At 46.0% G+C, this 20,610-nt stretch overlaps 2 protein-coding genes across 3 annotated transcripts; one reads left to right on the top strand and one right to left on the bottom strand.

Annotated features, from left to right (window-relative positions):
* The first annotated feature begins 234 nt into the window (after positions 1–234).
* Positions 235–2,732, top strand: hemk2 (HemK methyltransferase 2, ETF1 glutamine and histone H4 lysine). The gene is made up of 6 exons (XM_079236570.1): positions 235–478; positions 571–657; positions 1,893–1,983; positions 2,069–2,152; positions 2,231–2,372; positions 2,451–2,732. Exons 1-6 carry the CDS (start codon positions 342–344, stop codon positions 2,555–2,557), a joined length of 648 nt encoding a protein of 215 aa, XP_079092696.1. The 5' UTR covers positions 235–341; the 3' UTR covers positions 2,558–2,732.
* Positions 2,733–2,789: 57 nt separating this feature from the next.
* Positions 2,790–11,113, bottom strand: gart (phosphoribosylglycinamide formyltransferase). 2 transcript variants are annotated; one of them, XM_079236569.1, is made up of 22 exons: positions 11,021–11,113; positions 9,694–9,843; positions 9,144–9,239; positions 8,903–9,077; positions 8,263–8,374; positions 7,974–8,042; positions 7,756–7,881; positions 7,591–7,678; positions 7,427–7,512; positions 7,172–7,340; positions 6,569–6,800; positions 6,236–6,330; positions 6,024–6,133; positions 5,274–5,472; positions 4,918–5,169; positions 4,656–4,808; positions 4,363–4,566; positions 4,102–4,242; positions 3,895–4,025; positions 3,625–3,766; positions 3,430–3,545; positions 2,790–3,347 (listed from the first exon to the last, which is right to left on the bottom strand). In XM_079236569.1, the coding sequence occupies exons 2-22, from the start codon at positions 9,836–9,838 to the stop codon at positions 3,150–3,152; spliced, it is 3,039 nt and encodes a 1,012-aa protein (XP_079092695.1). In that variant the 5' UTR covers positions 9,839–9,843; positions 11,021–11,113; the 3' UTR covers positions 2,790–3,149. The 2 variants fall into 2 exon arrangements, with proteins under 2 accessions (XP_079092695.1, XP_079092694.1); XM_079236568.1 differs by having other exon boundaries at positions 2,791–3,347; positions 4,102–4,248.
* Positions 11,114–20,610: the final 9,497 nt, after the last annotated feature.

Below are 20,610 nucleotides of genomic sequence, written 5' to 3'. Positions count from 1 at the left end.
CATTTCACAAAACCGTGATACTTTTGTTACTGTGATGGACTAAATTAATAAAGCTTTTTAATTAAAAAAAACCCTGAATTAAAAGTGACTTTTTCCTCGTGATAGTAGTGAGATATGTCGCCACCTCGTGGTAGAATTGAACAGTGCAATTCTCAAGCAGTCTTTTGTGATTGGTTGAGAGGCCGCCTTACGTCACTGTGACGCAGGGCGTAAACAAGGAAGTGGAATGTGAACGTGCTCGCCAACACATTTCTGCGAGCTCCTCGGCTTTTTCGTGAACAAATTAGTGGCGACGCTCACCAAGTGGTCGCGTGGCTGTTAACGTGGACTGTCACGTGAGCATGTCGTCACGTTACCCCACGCCCGTTTACTCCCACGCGGGACGAGGAGACTTCCGCGACGTTTACGAGCCGGCGGAGGACTCCTTCCTCCTGATCGACGCACTAGAGAAGGACGCAGAGCTGCTGCAGCAGATGAGGTCATACGCGTCCCAAACCCCTCATATACATTTTGTATTTTTAATGTATTGATCATATTTGGCTGAATGTTTGACCTGTGGACGTTCTGTAGCCCACGTGTGTGTCTGGAGGTGGGCAGCGGCTCGGGAGTGGTGTCCGCTTTTCTGGCATCGGTGGTCGGACCTTCCGCTCTATATCTGTGAGTTCCATCGCTCGCTCGCACGCGCGCACGCACACACGCACACACACACTGAAAGAAACACACACACACACACACGGAAAGAAAAACACACACACACACGGAAAGAAAAACACACACAGAAAGACAGACAGACACACACAGACAGACAAACGGACAAAGACACACACAGAAAGACATACGCAAAGACATTGTTATATATTGTTGTCTTTATATATACATATATATGAGTGATATTTTAAAAAGAGAAAAAAGTCATGCTATAGCATGCCCAAAACATTCTAAATATAGTATGTAAAAAAAAATCATACTATAACATATTGAAAGAACTACGATTAATTCCTAGTAAGTCAAAAGAAAACCATTGTAACAAAAATATTACAAATCTTGTGGAAAGACTAGAGCGGCCGGAGAGAGAAATTGTTATATATTGTGTATAAAAAAGTCATTCTATAGCATGTCGAAGAATTTCAAAATATAGTATGTCAAAAAAAGTCATGCTCTAACATGTTGAAAAAAGTACCATTCATAGTATAGTGTGTATTAAAAATAAGAGGTCTGACATGTAATGACAAGGTGAAATATGCAAAGAGAAACGCTTCAAGTGTGAAAGGGAATGGAAGTGCAGTGATGAGTGCAGCTGGTAACTCTCCTGTAACCTCGGTCTGTACCCGTGGGTTCGAATCCCACTCGTTGAAGTCTCTAGTGTTCTGCTGTGGAGGTTGTTTCTGAGCGATGTAGCCAGGAGGTAGAGGAGAAAGTTAAGTAGTATGTTGTTAGTTACTCACTAAAACATTTCACAGTACAGTCATCCACTGGTGGGAGGGGCTAAGGTTCCACCTGCACACCAGCAGTAGCTCGCATTCATAGACCGTAGCCACAGCTACAGGGGCAATTTGGGGTTTAGTGTTTTGCCCAAGGACACATCGACATGGTCTAGCTGAGCCGGGGATTGAACCGCTGATCCTGATTGAAGGACGACCCTGCTCACCGCTGAGCCACAGATTTAACTTACTGTTAGTTACGAGAACGTGAGAGAGAGAAGAAGAAAAAGCCCAAAGGAGAAATTGTATCAGATTATTGTTATATATAAAATGTAGAATATAGAGATTTATATTGAATTATATACATAAGTGATATTTTAAAATGTCGGAAAAAGTCATGCTAGCATGGGGGCGTTGGAGATAAATGAATGCACGGGGCAATCTTTACACAACGTGCGTTTTCTCTTGCAGCTGCACGGACGTGAATCCTGCAGCGGCGCGTTGCACAGCAACCACAGCGTCCTGCAACAAGGCGTCACTGCAGCCCGTCATCACGTCCCTGGTGAGACACGTTTAAGGGCGTCACGTGCTTTTAAGTGCGAGTGTTTAAATTCTAAAAGGCTATTTTTTTGTATTTCTCCCTCCAGGCACAGGGTCTTCTGCCGCGCTTAGCTGGAGAGGTGGACGTCCTCCTCTTCAACCCTCCCTACGTGGTCACGCCCTCGGAGGAGGTAGTTGGGCGCCGTGCAGCCGGTCGTCTCCAGTTGGACGAGGAGCGGTCGGTCACCGTGTGCTCTTCTTTCCTCCAGGTCGGCAGCACCGGTATCGAGGCCGCTTGGGCCGGCGGGAAGCGAGGCCGAGAGGTGACCGACCGGCTCCTGCCCGCGGTGGGACAGCTGCTCTCCAGTCACGGGTTATTCTACCTCGTTACCATCGCAGAGAATGAGCCGGGTGAGTCCAAGTAGGAGCTGCACAGTGCAGGAAACATACCGGACCGCTCTGTGACTTCTTTTTCCTTTCTCTCAACAGAGGAGATCATCCGTTTACTGGAGAAATGTGGCTTAAAGGGAGAGACGCACATGTCGACCAGAGCTGGAAACGAGAGGCTGTCCGTCCTGCGCTTCCACAGGAGCTAACGGTCACTTCCACATCCCATGAAAAACATTACAGGACCTTAAGGAGAGAGGTTTTCATGACGTCATGTTGTTGCCATTTGGGATGCAGAGGAAGACTAAGATTCACCGAACAAGAACTCTGAAGACAAAAACTTCTTTTGCAAGGAATTGGTGAATGGACTAAAGTGCCTCTCTTCTATTGGCAAATTAGTAAGAAAATAAATTTAAAAAAATGAACACAAACTGTCGCCTTGTATTCACTGAGACAGGTTTAATGACATTTCAGCTACACAGACATTCAGAATTACATAACTCTACTAACCTATTCTATCTGGACAGCAGGACCACCATTTACTCATTTCCTTCTAATTTAGAGGTTCATTCCAGTGCAGCAAATATTTTTTTTTTTCAAAGGTAACATTGGAATGTAAGTCTCAAGTATGATGCTTCTTCACACAAAGTTTGAATATTTTCTCCGCATGCTTGCAAGCTTTAAGCATCCCATGAAGAAACCTAGCTAACTCAACATGGTCAACAGGGTGTTATATCTGGACCAATATTCTTTGAGAAGTTTAGGAAGCAAACTGTTGATGTAGAGCTGAACATGGGGGTTTTAACTCTGGGAAGTGGACTTCCACGTGACGTGGCCGTCCTCCTTGAGCCGGACGGCGCCGCTGGCCACCAGCTCCAGAGCGGCGGGGAACGCTCGGTGCTCGGCTTCCCGGATCCGGTCGGACAGACTGTCCTCCGTGTCGCTGCCCAGCACGGACACGGCCTCCTGCACGACGATGGCTCCTGCATCCACCTCCTCCTGAACGCAGACCGACAACACGGTGAGCGGTGATACAAGTAAAAAACCCTCAGGTATAAGGCTCTTTGTTTGTCTCACTTACTGCTACAAAGTGGACCGTGCAGCCAGACACCCGCACCCCGGCCTGCAGAGCCTGCTTCTGGGCGTTCACCCCCTTGAAGGAGGGCAGCAGGGATGGATGGACGTTCAGCAGCTTTCCTGCAAGATACAAATAAAATAGCAAACAAACTCCCAATGTATAAGACTTTCATTTCACCATCATGTTATTTTTCCCCACCGTTCCATTTCTTGACGAAGGTCCCCGTGAGGATCCTCATGAATCCGGCCAGACACACCAGCTCCACCCCAAACTCCTCCAGCACGCGGTCGATCGTGCCGTCGAACTCCGCTCGGCTCCCGTACAGTTTGTGGTCCACCACCTGCGACATGAACATCATTTAGATGCAGAAGTCGTCATGCTTTGTCTCCTGGTGCAGGTTTCTTATTCGTGTGAAGCACTTGGTCACAGTGGTGTTGCACAAATTATCTCAGTTATTCATATTTTCACCCGTGTCTGGATGCCGGCCAGCGACGCCCTCTTCAGACCCTGAACTCCAGGCCGGTTGGAGATGACCACCACGATCTCTGCAGCGCTGGATGGACGCTTGGCCTGCTCGATCAGAGCCTGTAGGTTGGTGCCTGGGACAAACAAATACACGTTGACCTCTCCAAGTCAATGCAATTCTTATTTTGAGAACATCAAATAAACACACACCTGTGCCAGAGATGAGCACCGCCACCTTGGTCCTCTTGAGTGGCGCGTTGCTGTCGCGACGGCAACCGCTGTTGCCCAACTCTCCACTGGGGGCGTCGCCTGCATTCAGGCTGGGTTTCAGGTTGCGGACCACCACGGGTTCTGCCCCTGCAGAAATAAACATAACAATGTTATTTCCATTCTAACAACTACAACGAAACAGTTTGCCTTTCCGGTTTTAATAAATAAAAACACATGATCTCAAGTATCGGTGCGTCTCACCCTGGTGCTTGTGGGCCAGAGAACCCACGATCCAGGCCTCTTCGTGGGCTTGAAGCTGGCGTAGGACGCTCTGAGCGTCCGGCGGGGCGACCACCAGCACGGCGCCGAGGCCACAGTTGAAGGTGCGGGCCATCTCCTCCTCGCTCAGGGCGCCCGCCTCGTGCAGCCAGGAGAACACCGGAGGGATGCTCCACCGGGAGGCGTCTGAGTCACGCCGGCAACACCACAGTAGAAACATCAATAAGCAAGTCAACACTTCGTGCGCTTCGTTTGTCGGCACGCTGTCGCCTCACCTAAGTCGACCGCCAGCCCCTGGGGCAGCACCCGCGGGATGTTCTCCAGGAGGCCGCCGCCTGTGATGTGAGCGTAGGCTTTGACGGCGCCGCTGCGAAGGATCGGCAGCAGCAGACGGCTGTAGATCTTCGTGGGAGTCAGCAGAACCTCGCCTGGGAGCAGAGATACGGTCAGGGCAAGATCACGTCAATGAAACTGCCATCGTTCGGGAATGTCGAGTACAGACGAGACAGTCTAGACGGGTCCACCCGGGTGACTTACCGACGGTCTGTCCCGACCGGCCAAAAGGAGCCGGGGCGCTGAAGCCCAGGTTGGCTCTCTCCAGGACTTTGCGGACCAGGCTGAAGCCGTTGCTGTGGACCCCGGAGGAGGCCAGTCCGATCAGCAGGTCCCCCTCGGCGATGTCCGCCAGTCGGGGCAGCAGAGCGCCGCGCTCCGCCGCCCCGACGCAGAACCCGGCCAGGTCGTACTCTCCCGGAGCGTAGACGCCCGGCATTTCTGCCGTCTCACCACCTTGGAAGAGGAGAAAGACACTCAGCTCCACCTCAAGTAGTGGCGGATCTCCACTTCCTCATCATCATCATCATCATCATCATCGTCTCCGTCTCCTGACTCACCCAGCAGAGCGCAGCCGGCCATCTCGCAGGCTTTCGCGATGCCGCCGACCACCGCCGCCGCCACGTCCACGTCCAGGCGGCCGCAGGAGAAGTAGTCGAGGAAGAAGAGCGGCTCGGCGCCCTGAGCCAGCACGTCGTTCACACACATGGCCACCAGGTCCTGACCCAGGCCGCCGTGCCGGCCGCACGCCTGGGCGATCTGCGGAGAGCAAAAAAAAAAAAAGTTGAACTGCAACAGAGAAGCGTTTCATGCTAGTGGGGGATTTGTGTGAAGTTTAGGCAACGCGACGGACTAAAACTTAAGTGCAAAATGTTAAAAAACAACTCCAAACTCACAAAAAAACCGAGCTGAACCTGCTTCCAAGAGTTCGTGAAAGAATCCGCGATCTTTCAAAGTTTAAATTAATTAAATTTGTGTTTCTGTTCAGGGGTTTTAAGAAGCTTTTTGAATCCGTCTACAAATGAACAGAATCTCCCCTGCTGCTCCATTACGTTGGAGCCAAATCGGGATCCAATTTTGAAAGGTTATTTCTTGGCTGATCTGGCATCTACCGACGCTAAAATTGGAGCGAGTGAGTTTTTTTTTTGTACTTTCCTTTTGATCCTTATTTGTTCCCGGACTTTAAAATGATAACGGGTGCCTCATATTTGCACGGTGATGATAAGCAGGGACTCTTCTGGGCAGACACCAGCTGGCAACGCGTCCGTATTCTCCTCCTACAAAACGGGACGAAGGAACCCGAGTCCCACCTTGAGCTTGGTCCCCACGCCGTCGGTCCCAGAAACCAGGATCGGGTCCACGAAGCCTGCGGCCTTCAGGTCAAACAGCCCGGCGAAACCTCCCAGCTCCACGTTACACCCTGAGAACAACAACACCACCTACAGTCATGTTCACTGCTTCCATTCCTTCTAATTCGATCTCAGCTACACATAAAATGACAGATTTGGGAGAGTGAAGTTACCGGCGCGGGACGTTGCCTTAGCCAGAGGCTTGATCATGTCCACCAGCTTGTTTCCAGCAGCGATGTCCACTCCGCTGTCCTTATAGGTCAGACCTCTGCCAGAGACACAGAAAGACCACCCAGTGAACACATCTAAAGCTGCAGAAAGGTCCTAAAGAGGCTGAGTGTGTTCAAATGTAGAGGATTTCTGGTTGTGGTAATTTAAAGAAATACCACGACACAAGTTCAGACAAATCCATGTTTATTATGCATGACGTTCTCCATGATATACAGTAGAAAAGCATAAGAGTTGTAATGTTTCCGTGCTTCGGCGCTCAGGTGTCACACACACACCTGTGTTGGCTCAGGTGGGCGATGGCCCGGTGGCCGATGTCGCGGCGGTACACGGCGCCCGGGAAGCCCACGGCGGCCGCGCCCAGATTGGCCGCCTGCAGCGCCGCCTCCAGGGACGGCCTGACCGCCGTGACGGTCAAGACCCGCCCGCCGCTGGAGACCACGGCGCCCTCCTTCAGGGCCGTGCCGGCGTGGAAAACCTGCACCCCCGAGTCCTCGACCTGGGACAAGCCTGAGGGGGAACACGGCCGTTAGTCGGGTCGAATCCACAGCTCGGAAAAAAAAACAACACAGAATATAACATTGTGTGTACGATTTTAATACTTCTCAAAAGTGAAGATTTGCTGCTTATCTTTGTTTTCTATGATAATAAACTGAATGAATGACTGTTGATTGGACAAAAATTACCTAAATATAGCAAATGGTAAACATATTGGCCATTTATCTCCCACACACTCGTGTACGTTGGTATTTATAGACTCCATTTCTGCTCCTACTTTATTCCTGACATGCAAAAAATTCACATTTATGAGAAGAAAGAGCCACTGACACAGATATTGTGTAATTGGAGCTTTAGTCAAACTGCTGCAGCGTCCCGCGTACCTGTGATCTCCACTCCTTTCTTGTAGGAGCCGGGGTAGCCGGCGCTGGCCATCACCACGGTGACTGCAGAGGCGTCCTGGCGCCACACGGGGGCGCTGGAGGCCAGCTTCCCGCTGACGGTGTTCAGGATCACCTCGTACAGGTCGCTCTGCAGGAGGGGCAGCAGCACCTGAAGGACAGACCGTACACATGTGATGTCTGTTTGTTTGTTTTAAAGAGGAGATCCAGCGGCGGGACGAGGTCCAGGAAACCCACCTGACACTCGGGGTCCCCGAAGCGACAGTTGAACTCGAGCACCTTCAGCCCCTGCTTGGTCAACATCAGCCCGGCGTACAGCACACCTGGAGATCAAATACAAACGTGAGAACGGCTGCAGGGGAGCTCTCTGGACCGCAGACAGACAGAACCAGAGCACTTGCCCATATAAGGAGCTCCCTCCGCCCTCATCCCGTCCACGGTCCTCTGAAGGACCGTCTCCTTGATCTGCTGCAGCAGCTCCTGGCTCACCTGCACAGGACCGGGACATTAAAGACGGCTAAACAAATTAAATAGAGAGTAGAGGAGACGGACGAGGGAGCGTGTACCTGAGGGGTGGGGCAGTAAGCCCCCATGCCGCCGGTGTTCGGCCCCAAGTCGCCGTCCTGCAGCCTCTTGTGATCCTGAGCCGGAGGCATCGCAGACACCGAGGAGCCGTCAGTGAAGCACAGACACTACAGACAACAGGAGGAGGAAGGAGGAGGGGATAGGGGGTTAACGTCCCGTCAACTCTCCCTCTAATTCTAAACATGAGGGCTCCACTCACAGACACTTCCTCTCCCTCCAGCAGCTCCTCAACCACCACCGTCTCCCCTGCTGATCCGAAGGCTCGATCCTGCAATGCACAAAGAAACACATGAAGCTCGAAATAATATTCGCAGCGCGTTTACGATTACGTGGAAACCCCGGCCAACAGAAGAAGGTGGTTTGAATCCACAGGCTGGTTTGAATGAAGCATACTGGCACATTCGGTTCCCAGTGGGGCTGATCTGTGGTCAGCTTCACGACAGTCCTTTGGAGTAGAACCGACGACCGCACAGACGACGGTTCTCTACCTTCATGATGTCCATCACGGCCCGACAGGCCTCGTCCTGGTCTCCAGCCACGATGACTCCCTTCCCTGCCGCCAGCCCGCTGGCCTTCACCACCAGCGCCGGGAAGTCGGCCCTGCGGACCACCCCAAAGAAAACAATGAATTAAAACTCAGTAATGTGCAGAATTATATTTTCACAGCAGCAAAAACACATCTGGATCAGATGCTGCATCTCTGATGTGTGTGTTTGGATCATTTAACATTCGCAGTGCGCGATATCGTTTAATGGATGGAGGCTGGTGGAAGATGGCAACTGCTGTTCTGTCCAGGACGGTTTACACGAACAAAGAAATGACTTTCCAAGAGTGGAGCGGATGCCTTAATAAAAAACATTTTCCCCATCTGTAGAAGCTGAAACTCTTATTTGGAGTCGTCACATCTTAGATCATTAAGTCATGAAACCATCTGAGAAAGAAAACCCTGAGAAAAGAAGTCATTTTCTATTAGGGTGCAAATGTGTGCTTAATGGCTCTGAAAAAAAAAAGTTGAAAACTATGCATTTAGCCATTTATTTCCTCTGCTAATGTATGCATTAACTATACCCATGACTTCACTGTCCCTCTATGCTTTTCTTTAAGAATCAAATGGTCCGCTGTACTGACGTGCGGATGTAGCTGCAGGCCTGCTGGGCGTCGGTGAAGGAGCCGTATCGGGCCGTGGGGATGCCGTGGCGCTCCATGAAGGCCTTGGAAAAGCTTTTGCTGGCTTCCAGCTGGGCGGCTTTGGCCGACGGGCCGAAACAGGGCACCCCCGCCGCCGTCAGGTCGTCGGCCATACCTGGAGGAGACGGCAACGGTCAGGGGGATGAAGACGCTACGGGGACGGGGGACGGAGCTCACTTACCGGCCGCCAGCGGCACCTCGGGCCCGACCACGACCAGACCCACGTTGTGGTCCTTGCAGAACTGAGCCAGAATGGCGTGGTTACTCACTGATACCTCTGGAGGGAGAGAGAGAGAGAAAGGAGGAGAGAGAGGCAGTAGTTATGGCTGATATGAATATAAAATCACTTGGATTCTTTATTGGGGGAACCTGAGGCGTGAGGAAGAACTTTGTATTATTCTTGAGTTTAAAATAATGACGTGAATACAAATAAATGCCCCAAAGTAAGCCATGAAACTCACTAAAATTATCATATTTACATTTATTTTTTTAAAGGTAATTAACTAAGTGTCTCAGGGTTTTAAACAGTTGTCTTATTTTAACATGTTTACTTGAACTCTGACATGTTACAGACCCCAAAGTTTATTGATTAATGGAGAGAATATTAAGATAAAGCAGTGATGAAAATGAATGAGTCAATGTTTATTGTGCATTTAATAAAACACAAATGCAATGAGCTTCAATGTGTTTTCAGCCCTGATGTGTTTGACATGCGTCTCTGGTGGTCTTACCAGAGTTGCGGATCTTCCCACAGCTGGCCGTGCCGGCGTTCCCGGGCGCCACCAGGACTTTCTGAACCAGCGGCGACTGGGCGAGCTTCCATGCCAGCGCGTGCTCCCGCCCGCCGCTGCCGACCACCAGCACCGTCTCTGCCATGGCTCCTGGGCGCCGAGAAAAAAGGAGAGAGACCCCGCCCCCGCACGAGCATTTAATATTACACCGAAAACAAGCATTCACACCTCCACAGCTCTTCTGCAGAGCAGCCGGCGCGTCCCGTCCGCCCTTTTAAGCGCTCCTTAAAAAATGCACAGTTAATTGCATGCAAAGCTTGACCTATAACAAAAAAGGAGCTCCCGAAGCGGTGACCTTCTCCGGGGCCCGGGGCCTTACGTTATCGTGTAATGCCACATTAACACGGAGCCGGTCAGCTAGAACAAAAACACAAGTCAACAATTAAACGGCACGGTCACTAGGCAAGAGAGAGATATATATTTATATGTATCCGTCTCATTTACCAATGTTGTGTTGAGTAGGTATTTTTTATTATTTGCACATATACGTGACCTTTTCTCTTATTTCCTGAGGATTTTTGCAGCCAAAAAAGGTGTGATGCAATAATCCAGGGTTTCCAACTGAAAGGGTTCTTATCTCCGAGCGTCACACAATCAATGCAACCCAACAGGAACCGTGACACACATTACACATCTATTCCGGCTCATCAGCGGGATCAAATCTGCACGATCAGACTGTTTTGGGGATCATCTAATCTCAGTGACTTGAGGATTGTTGTAGTCACATGGTTTCACTAGCAGACGCGGTACAAAAGAGTGGAGTGTTGCTTCAGTGAGGACACTCGCTCAGCAATTAGTCAGACCGCTGGCTGTGATTGAAGCCGCTCATGAGACTCACATGTCAGGGAGCAGGAGTCCAACAACCCCCTAGAGGATCTGTGTTGACATTCGTGGACTTCGAACACTTTATTTTCTCATCACAATAGCTGCAATGTTACTTAACTGGAATTAGAGCATCACATACAACTCATTTGACTTCTGTAGATGTCTACTGAGTTAATAGAAGCATTGCATCATGTCTGCAGTTTAGCAGGATGGATGGTGCCGTCTAAATCCTGAACAATCTATTCGAGTATCTCCAAAAAAAAGGGTCAACATTCACTCAAACTAACTTCGATGTGTTTTCTAGTGCGGCGCCAGTAAGATGCACGTGCTGTGCTTTTTAGCATGACAACCATGACTTTGTGAAGATTTCTTTATATTTTTAAGTAACATTAGAACGTAACTATGTTGAAATGAACTCCCAGCATGCTGTGTGGTTCCTCACCTGTGTGTCGGGGTATCTGTGAAGCAGGAAATAGCCGGAGCCCGCTTCAGGACAGCAGTCAGAAGTGTCTCCTCTGCGTTCAGCCCGCTGACTGTGGCTCACACAAACACACACACACTTACACACACACACACCACGTGTATCCAATAGAACTGATGAGGAGCGCGCGCTGACGCACAGTTACGCAAAGTGAGTTAAAAGTGCGGAATAGCGCAGAAACAGCGGGGTTCGCTTCGTTTCTCTTACCTTTATCTGCTGCCCGAGTGCTTCTTTTTTGGGGTAAATTTGGGCAACTGTGTTTGGATTTTCTTTCCCCAACTTCCTCTGGGTGTAACAGACGAGTGCATCATGGGAAATGTAGTTAATTTGCAGTGGCGGTCGTCAAGACAAATAGCGGCCTACACCTTCACCTCGCTTTCAAAATAAATGAATGTTGTTGTTGTTGATTTCATCCTGTGGCACAACATGATGTAACATATTATGTATTTATGTTTTGTTTATGACAGTTTGTGTAATCACAGGTACCCACTGCTTTTTCAGGCAAAATGTGCAAGCTATCAAACAGTTATCATTGTGGCATGATAAGGATTATGTGTCACGTGTACTGAGGAAGACTAACTAACCCATGCACTAAAATGCTCTGAACAAGTATAATGTTGAGGTACTTTACTGGAGTATTTTTTGTGCTACTTTTTACTTCATCTCCACCAAATTGAGGAACATGTTTGCATTGAATACTCCACTTAACCGTGTGCTTTAGATTTGTACAAACAAAAGCAAATATAGCTGTTTAATTATGATAAATAATAATGCATAGATTGCATATTCGGCCCAATCTTGCTATCATGTGTAGTCACCCCAAAAATGGTCCAGGAAAACCCCTTTTATGAGCTGCTAGCTACAGTAATGGATTAAAGACTAAAGTCATGTAGTCACGAAAGAATAATGTGGACATATGTTAAATATATTATAAGTGCACTATATGGAGCTTCATTGTACTTTCTTTTGCTTATATACTCGTATATATAATAAAAACATATTTATGTGTTTACGATATCTTTTTAGTTTTCAGTTTTAAAAGGGAACTCTTGGTCTGCTTAGCAAAAGGTTCTTTGTGGAACCAGAAGTGGTTCTTCAATGGCGTCATTCTGAAGAACCGTTTTTGGTTCCAGATGGCACCTTCATTTTTTTGTGTGTACATGGACACATGAATATTAAACCACCTGTATTCAACTACTGTTGCTAACGTACTCAACATTATGATGTGATTTTATCAGAGGGGCTGAGACTAGATTATGACTGTGATGATATCGTAATGAAGGTAGATGGTGCCTTGACTGGTAACTGAAGAGAGGTTCACTGAAGGCTGCTTAATAAGAATAAACCAACTGCCTTTTTATTTTTCAATTGTTATTATTTATTGCTTCATAAACAACACATGCTCACTCTCTACCTAGAACACTAACGCTACAAATAGAGACACCATCACTAACGTTGGGTATATTTTACCCGATATAATGTACCTGATGAAAAATACTTCTCAACATATATTAAAATACAACAATACAAAGCAAATTGAAGTACTCTTCTTTTATTTTACCCTATAGAACTTCTCATGAAGGAAAAAACAGGTATCATGGGGGGACCCTCTGAAAAGGCTAAAAATTGGTTGAAAAATGTGGGAATTGTTTATTAAACATGAAAAAATAAATAATAATGGAGCCATAGGACATGTGAGCCTTGTCCGGTGAAGAGACCGTCTCCCTGCAATGGTAATATCCACCCGACAATGTGTTACCCTCTACCACTAGAATCACCTGAACAGGGAGACACGCCTACTTTCTATGACGCCAGTGAGCAGCCTGAAGCTACACAAGGACCCACACAACTCAGACCAAAGCAACACAATGAAAATAACGTAACCAAAATCGCATGGGTAAAAATCACCCGATGTTAGTGTTCTAGGATTAAATACATGACGTATACAACTAGGATGGATGGATCGATCTATCGATTCTATCTATAGGATTTACATTTTACAGCATTAACTGCAGAGACCATCGACCAGTCAACGAGACCAACATTTCATTCAAAAATGTTGGGTTATATTAGAAACATAATTGGTCGGGACATAAACATCCAGGCAAACAGGGCTGCAGATCCTCAGGACCACCCGGAAGCTAAACCAGGACTACGCCGCGCACGACGGACATCGCTGCCACTGAAGAAACGTCAGCGGACACTCCTCCCACGCCACCACATCTTTAACGATTCAAGAAGAGGTGAAGAGGAGAGGAGGAGCGAAAGAGGAAGAGAAGGAGCTCAGCGTATCCTAAGATGTCCCCCAGCAGTCTAGGCCTATAGCAGCATATCTAGGGGCTGGACCAGGGCAAACCTGAGCCAGCCCTAACTATAAGCCTGAAACAGCCCTAACTATAAACCTGAAACAGCCCTAACTATAAACGCTATCAAAAAGGAAAGTCTTAAGTCTACTCTTAAATGAGGTGACTGTGTCTGTCCCCCGGACTGAAAGTGGAAGCTGATTCCACAGAAGAGGAGCCCGATAACAGAAAGCTCTAGTCCCCAACCTACTTTTTAACACTCTGGAAACCACAAGTAACCCTGCATTCAGTGAGCGTAATGCTCTCTATAAGGTCCTTAAGATATGATGATGCATCACCAGTTAAGGCTTTGTAGGTAAGGAGAAGGATTTTAAATATGATTCTTGATCTTACAGGAAGCCAGTGGAGAACAGCTAGTACAGGAGTAATGTGATCTCTCTTCCGCGTCCTCGTTAGTACACGAGCTGCAGCATTCTGGTTCAATTGGAGAGATCCAAGGGATTTACCGGAGCAGCCTGATAATACGGAGTTACAGTAATCCAGTCTTGAGGTAACAAATGCGTAAATCAATGTTTCTGCATCGCTTTGAGACAGGATGTGCCGGATCTTTGAGATGTTCCGTAGGTGAAAAAAGGCGGTCCTTGAGATCTGTTTCACGTGAGAGCCAAAGGACAGGTCCTGGTCAAAAATAACTCAGAGATTCCTTACGGTGGTGCTAGACGCCAGAGCGATGCCATCCAGAGAAACCATATCATCAGATACTTGATTTCTGAGGTGTTCTGGTCCAAGGAAAATAACTTCAGTCTTGTCCGAGTTCAGCAGCAGGAAGTTGCAGGTCATCCAGGTTTTGATGTCTTTAAGACACGCTTGAAGTTTGGCGACCTGGTGGGTTTCATCTGGCTTGATCGACAGATATAGTTGAGTATCATCGGCATAACAGTGAAAGTTTATGGAGTGTTTTCAGAACCCTGTGGAACTCCATGGCGAACGGCAGTGGTAACCGAGGCCTCATCGTTTACAAATACAAACTGAGATCGATCTGATAAATACGACTTAAACCAGCTTAGTGCTGTACCTTTAACACCAATCAACTGGTCTAGTCTCTGTAATAAGATGTCATGGTCAATGGTGTCAAACGCTGCACTAAGGTCTAACAAGACCAGTACGGAGACAAGTCCCCTATCTGATGCAACTAGAAGATCATTAGTAATTGTCACTAGTGCTGTCTCTGTGCTATGATGCTTTCTAAATCCTGACTGAAACTTCTCAAATAAACTATTGTTATGTAAAAAGTCACACAACTGATTTGCGACTACCTTCTCCAGTATCTTAGAGAGGAAGGGAGGTCTGTAGTTAGCCAACACCTCTGGATCCAGAGTGGGCTTCTTAAGAAGAGGTTTAATTACAGCTACTTTAAAAGACTGTGGTACATGACCCGTTAGTAAAGACCCATTGATAATATCTAGTAGAGAGGCACTAACTAAAGGTAAAACTTCCTTAAACAGCTTAGTCGGAACAGGGTCCAGGAGGTAGACGATTTAGAAGTAGAAACCATTGAAGACAGTTGATCGAGGTTGATGGTAAAAAATCCATCCAGACACACAACAGGGCCCACAGCCTCCTCCATGGCCATCCCACCTGAGAATGGACCGGCAGTAGTCGAGGGCAGGAGATCACCGATCCTGTCTCTAATAGCCAGAATCTTACCATTGAAGAAGTTCATGAAGTCATTACTACTGAGGTCTATAGGAATACACAGATCCACCGAGCTATGACTCTCAGCCAGCCTGGCCACAGTGCTAAAGAGAAAACTAGGGTTGCTCTTGTTTTTCTCTATTAGTGATGAGTAGTAGGCTCCTCTGGCATTACGGAGGGCCTTCTTATATGTTCTCAGACTATCCCGCCAAACCAACCGGGACTCCTCCAGACCGTTGGAACGCCATATGCCCTCAAGCTTCCGTGATGCTTGCTTCAATATGCGGGTCTCAGGGTTATACCTTGGAGCGAGCCTCCTTTGCTTAATGATCCTCTTTTTTAGAGGGGCTATCGAGTCCAGTGTCACTCTCAATGAGCCAGTAGCACCATCGACGAGCTAATCAATCTGGGAGGGAGTAAAGTTAGCACAGGAGTCCTCTGTTATATTGAGACATGGTAATGAATCAAATAAAGAAGGAATTGCTTCCTTATATCTAGCAACAGCACCGTCAGTTACACATCTGGTGTAAAAACTCTTGCCTAACGCTAACCTGGATCTCAGCCAGACTAATCGGAAGCTCGCTAGGACCAAAGAGGCCATGGCGAAAAAAATCAAGAAGATGGAAGACAATGCAGCGAGTACTTTGAGGATATTCATGCTGAGTTCCAGTCGAGGGTGACTCAGTTGAATAAACAGATCCTGGCTCTCAGCCAGAGCGCCGTGGCCTCCCCACCGCCCCCAACGCGGTCACCCTCCTCCACCCTCTTCCCCTCGGACTACAACAGCGGTGATAGCTATGACGCTGGTCAAGAAAAGAAACGAAAACGAGAATATTCCCTTCCTTTCCCAAATAGACGGTGCGTACAAAAGGATAAGGTTGTGGAATCAAGCGGCTTCGTCTTGCGTGTATTGAGATGGAGATATGGTTTAATTAATAAACCACAACTAACGCTTTTGAACAGGGTAAAACACCACGACACTACAGTTCGTGGCACAAACAATTTGTAACACTAATAATTGTACATTTACAAAATTACACCGGCGAACGGCAGCTCGCCCACTATCACAACAAGAAGAAACTCCGTTACTACATGAAAAAACGGAAAAGAGCGATGCAGGAGGAATACGGAGAGACCAGAGATGCACCAATACAACGTGTGCCCAAGAGAGGAGCTGTGTCTGGAGGTTTTTTGTTTTTGAAAAACCCGACGTAGATCAGAAAACGATTTATTGCAAAGTTTGTCGAGCCGCTGTTATTGCACTAGCAATTTAGATAGATAGATATATACTTAATAATATAAATAATCCCTAAGGGGAAATTTGTTGTCATCAGTAGCGCCTTACAACTTGAAGATACAAACACACAAGATAAAAGATAAAATATATAAAGAAGCGATAGGGATGAAAGATATATACAAAATTAAATTAAAATAAAGTAAAATATAAATATATATATTTAAATAAACACACAATAAAATAACTAACTGACTGGAATGAAATATATTTATATTTACAGCCGCAGAGTGTATTCATTAATTAAGCAAATTAGATAAACAATAGATAGTGCAAAATATGTATGTGAAGTTTAATAAGCATACACGTGTACAGTGATGAATTAATCCACAGATGAACTAGCAAGCGGTGACTTATTATAATAATTACTCCATCACCTCAGCAGAAAGCATGTGTTGGAATACGAAGAGTGCATGTGATTACGGTCCTCGGATTCGAGACCGTCAACCAGTCATGGCAATGCGAGTGAATCAGTGATGCCAAAGGATCAGACATCGCTTCAAGAGGCATTTGCTCGAGGTAGTGCTTATGACAAAAAAAGCAAGCAGTGGAGCAACATTATAGACGTAATAACAATCCACCTGTGCAAGGACATGGTGCCGCTACAGACAGTCGATAAAGACGGGTTTAAAGCAATGGTCAAAGCACTGGATCCAAGGTATGTTTTTCCGGGATGAAAATACTTCAGCCAAACGGCTATCCCTAATTTATACTGAGGCAAGCTGGAAGCGGAGCTACGTACCCTGAATATGTAGGGACTTAGGACCTAGGGGAATGTAGCTGAAAAAAGATGGCCGATGAAGAAGGCCACACAAACCAAAACCAAAGAAACAAACGGCCTCCGTAGGGTGGCCGGGCTCAGCCTTATGCCGTGTTCACACCGGACCAGATCACATGTAAAGTCAATCCACAGACACACTGCGACGCGAATTGGGGATTTATTGGCGCCGCGGCGAGTTTGAGGCGGCGCAAACAGAACGTTTGACCTGGGGCGAACAAAGCAAAGGACGCGGCGCGAATTCGCGCGAGTTGAATTCTCCCAACTCTGGCGGAGAAATCGCGTGACGCAAAGTTGCGGCAGCCAATCAGCGTTGAGAAGCTCCGCCCGTCACCACCGCCGTCTCCCCGTTTCTGAATGAAACTGCTGCTGCTCCGCCTGGAACCAGCGCTGGTAGCGGCTTCAATGAGACGCTGTTGTGGGACTACGGATAATATTATGAACCCAGACACCATGGAGTTTGATGTTCCGACATATGTGGAATTTACACAAAAAGTATAAAGCAGAACTGGTGGTTATTTCCACGGTCGATGGCATAATCGGTATCGTTTTACGGAGATACGTGAGACGCAGTTCCTGGAGGAGTCGGTGAAATTCACCGAGCTGTGTGCGGCTACAGATGATGTTATGAACCCAAATACGAGAATTTTCGAGCTGCGTCCGGTGTGAACACGGCATTAGAGATGGCTGAGGAGCTCGGACATCAGGAGGGAACTTGGAGTTGAGGCGCTACTCCTTTGTGTCGAAAGCAGTCAAGCGGACGTGGTCCGAGCATCTAATCAGGATGCCTCCTGGGCGCCATTGGAGGTTTTCCGGACACTGTAAAAATGTTTAAAAAAAAAAGGCAGCTGTGGTTGCCAGAACTTCACCGTAAAAAAGACATTACGGTATGATTTTTGTAACCGTAAAATTCACAGTTGAGAACGTTTTTTGTTCACGGTAAATTGCTTTTCAAAAATGAATATATCATAAACCTGTTTACGGTTATTTGCTTTAATGATAAAAGCTGTTATAAACATGTTCACAGTAATTTATTTCAAAAACAGCAGTTATACTGTAATTACAGTCTCAGTGAGAAACACAGTACAACTGTATAATATATTACGGTACTTTATTAAAAAGTTCAACTTAACGGTAAATTACCGGCAACTGTGTTGGCCAGAACCTGCCTGTAAAAAATAAAGTGACAATGTGTAAGACAATATGGTATGTTTTTTTAAAACAGAAGTTATATTGTGAACCTAATTAGTCTTTCTCAGAGATAAACACAGTATAACTTTATGAGTTACAGTATTGTATTACAAAGTTCAAAAACTGTGGTTGCCAGAATTACATTGAAAAAACATATGGCACAACATATTACAATGTTTTAGATTTTACAGTCAACATCAGGCAATAAACATGAAAAGATTAGCCACTTGCCCTGAGTTGACTGAAGAGGGCACCTGGTGTTGAGTCTCACACAGACACAAAGTTCAGGGACCTGAGCTGCTCAGAAAGTTCTGCTTGAGGACTCGGATGTTGATCATCAGGTGTTTACTGTGGATTGGGACGATCCTCTCTGCAGACCAAAAACAGAAACAAAGGCAAAGTTAGATTGATGCACAGAGATTCACTACCTTCTGGTGTTAAACTGAACTACAAGGACCTCGAAGAAACCAGCACTCTGCAATATATTTTTGTACGTCACCTTTATTGTTAATAAAAATGAATACATTTCAGGTTAAATGTTAAAAAAAGGACACATTTTAGCACTAAGGCATCATCGACACGTGTTCAATTTCTGTAATATTGCAGCCTACAGATGCCTCCACTCAACAACCAAGACTATCATCATGTAGTTCATGTTTTAAAAACCAGGGCAACTACACATCTTATTAATTCTATAATGATTAAAAAAAGACGCATGTGGAGCATTTTAATAACTGAAATAGTCAGTGTACAATAGCTAATATAACTGCCTTTGTCATATAATTTAATTTTTGTTAATGAGGAAACCCAGTCCAATGGCAAATAATGCCCCCTGCATATACCAATAAATTAACATAAGAGAGCACCGTACGGCCCACTTCTGAGTAAAGACAATTTAGGGTAGATTTCAGAAAAGATAGTATACATGAGGATATGCCCTATAATTCATTTTTGTACTTATGCTTTCTTCCAGTTTTATGATTTATTCTATGTTTGGATAAGCTGTTGGCTCGGGCCATGGACCTGAGGGTGGTCCATTGAGGGGAGTTTGAGTTGTGCTTGCACCTATCATTTGCTACAGTGAACTATAACACCGCTTACCTTTAACTAGCCTTGACAAGACTGGTGTCTGAGTCATTGGGTCCAGACTGAAGACAGGTGGGACAGAATCTCATGCAGCCATGGCATGATGTTCAGGAAACTGGAACTTTAGGCAGGTGTTGTCATCATTTCTGCTTGAAGACTCATGAGTCAATCTGGTGTTCGCTGTGGGCTGACTTAGATAGATAGATAGATATATACGTTATTCATCCCCAGGGGAAACTTTGTTTGTAGCAACAGCAAGCAAATTTACATAGGAGACATACAAATATTAAGTATGAAAAATACTCAATATATACACACACCATACAATAAAATAGCAGCGCATATCAAATTTAAGAAAATTAAATAATAAAGAAAATGCAAAGTATAAACAGTGTATATGAAGTGTATATAAAGTACTTACAGTGACATGAAAATAGAATACATTAACAATAATAACAGTCACAACAGTACCAATATTATAACTATATATAGCACTGATACCGTTATAAAGTGGTTCTCACAATAAAAAATGTAATGTACAAAATGGTGAAAAAAAAAAAGAGTAGAATAAAATATTTCATAGAAAGGCCATTATAGTATATTAGTTTTTAAAAAAAGTCATAGGATAGTATGTCAAACAATTTAAAATAACATAATCACATCGGATTATGCAATGCCTAGATTTATGCAGTGTTTAACACCAACAATATATGAATACACTGTTGGACAAACCTGCAATTTATGTGAATCTCTTATCACCTAGAGCAGGCCTGGCCAACCCGCAGCTCCCGAGCCGCATGCGGCTCTTTGCCTGGTTTCATGCGGCTCTTGCGTTCATATCGAAGTTTTTTTTTTTTTTTTTTTTTATCTTTTTATTGATTTTGCAAATACTTTAGACCACTGGTGTCGAAATCAAGGCGCGACGGCTTGAAAGCCATGAAATCGCGGACCCGTTTTCAGTCATTTGCGGACCCGTTTTCAGTCATTTGCGACCCGTTTTCAGTCATTCGCGGACCCGTTTTCAGTCTTTCGCGGACCCGTTTTCAGTCTTTCGCGGACCCGTTTTCAGTCATTTTACATGGGCAAAAAAAAAAAAAAAAATCCTGTGCTTTTATTTTGAAGGGATTTTTTAATGCGGCAGAGTGCAATTTATTCAATTTCAGTCATATTGATGTCATGTGTTGTAACTCTGTTACGTTGTTCA

Source organism: Taurulus bubalis (genome assembly GCF_910589615.1).
Source record: "Taurulus bubalis genome assembly, chromosome: 21".
Classification (NCBI taxonomy): Eukaryota; Metazoa; Chordata; class Actinopteri; order Perciformes; family Cottidae; genus Taurulus; species Taurulus bubalis.
Note: the sequence above shows the minus strand (reverse complement) of the source record. Positions and strands in the feature narration are given on the sequence as shown.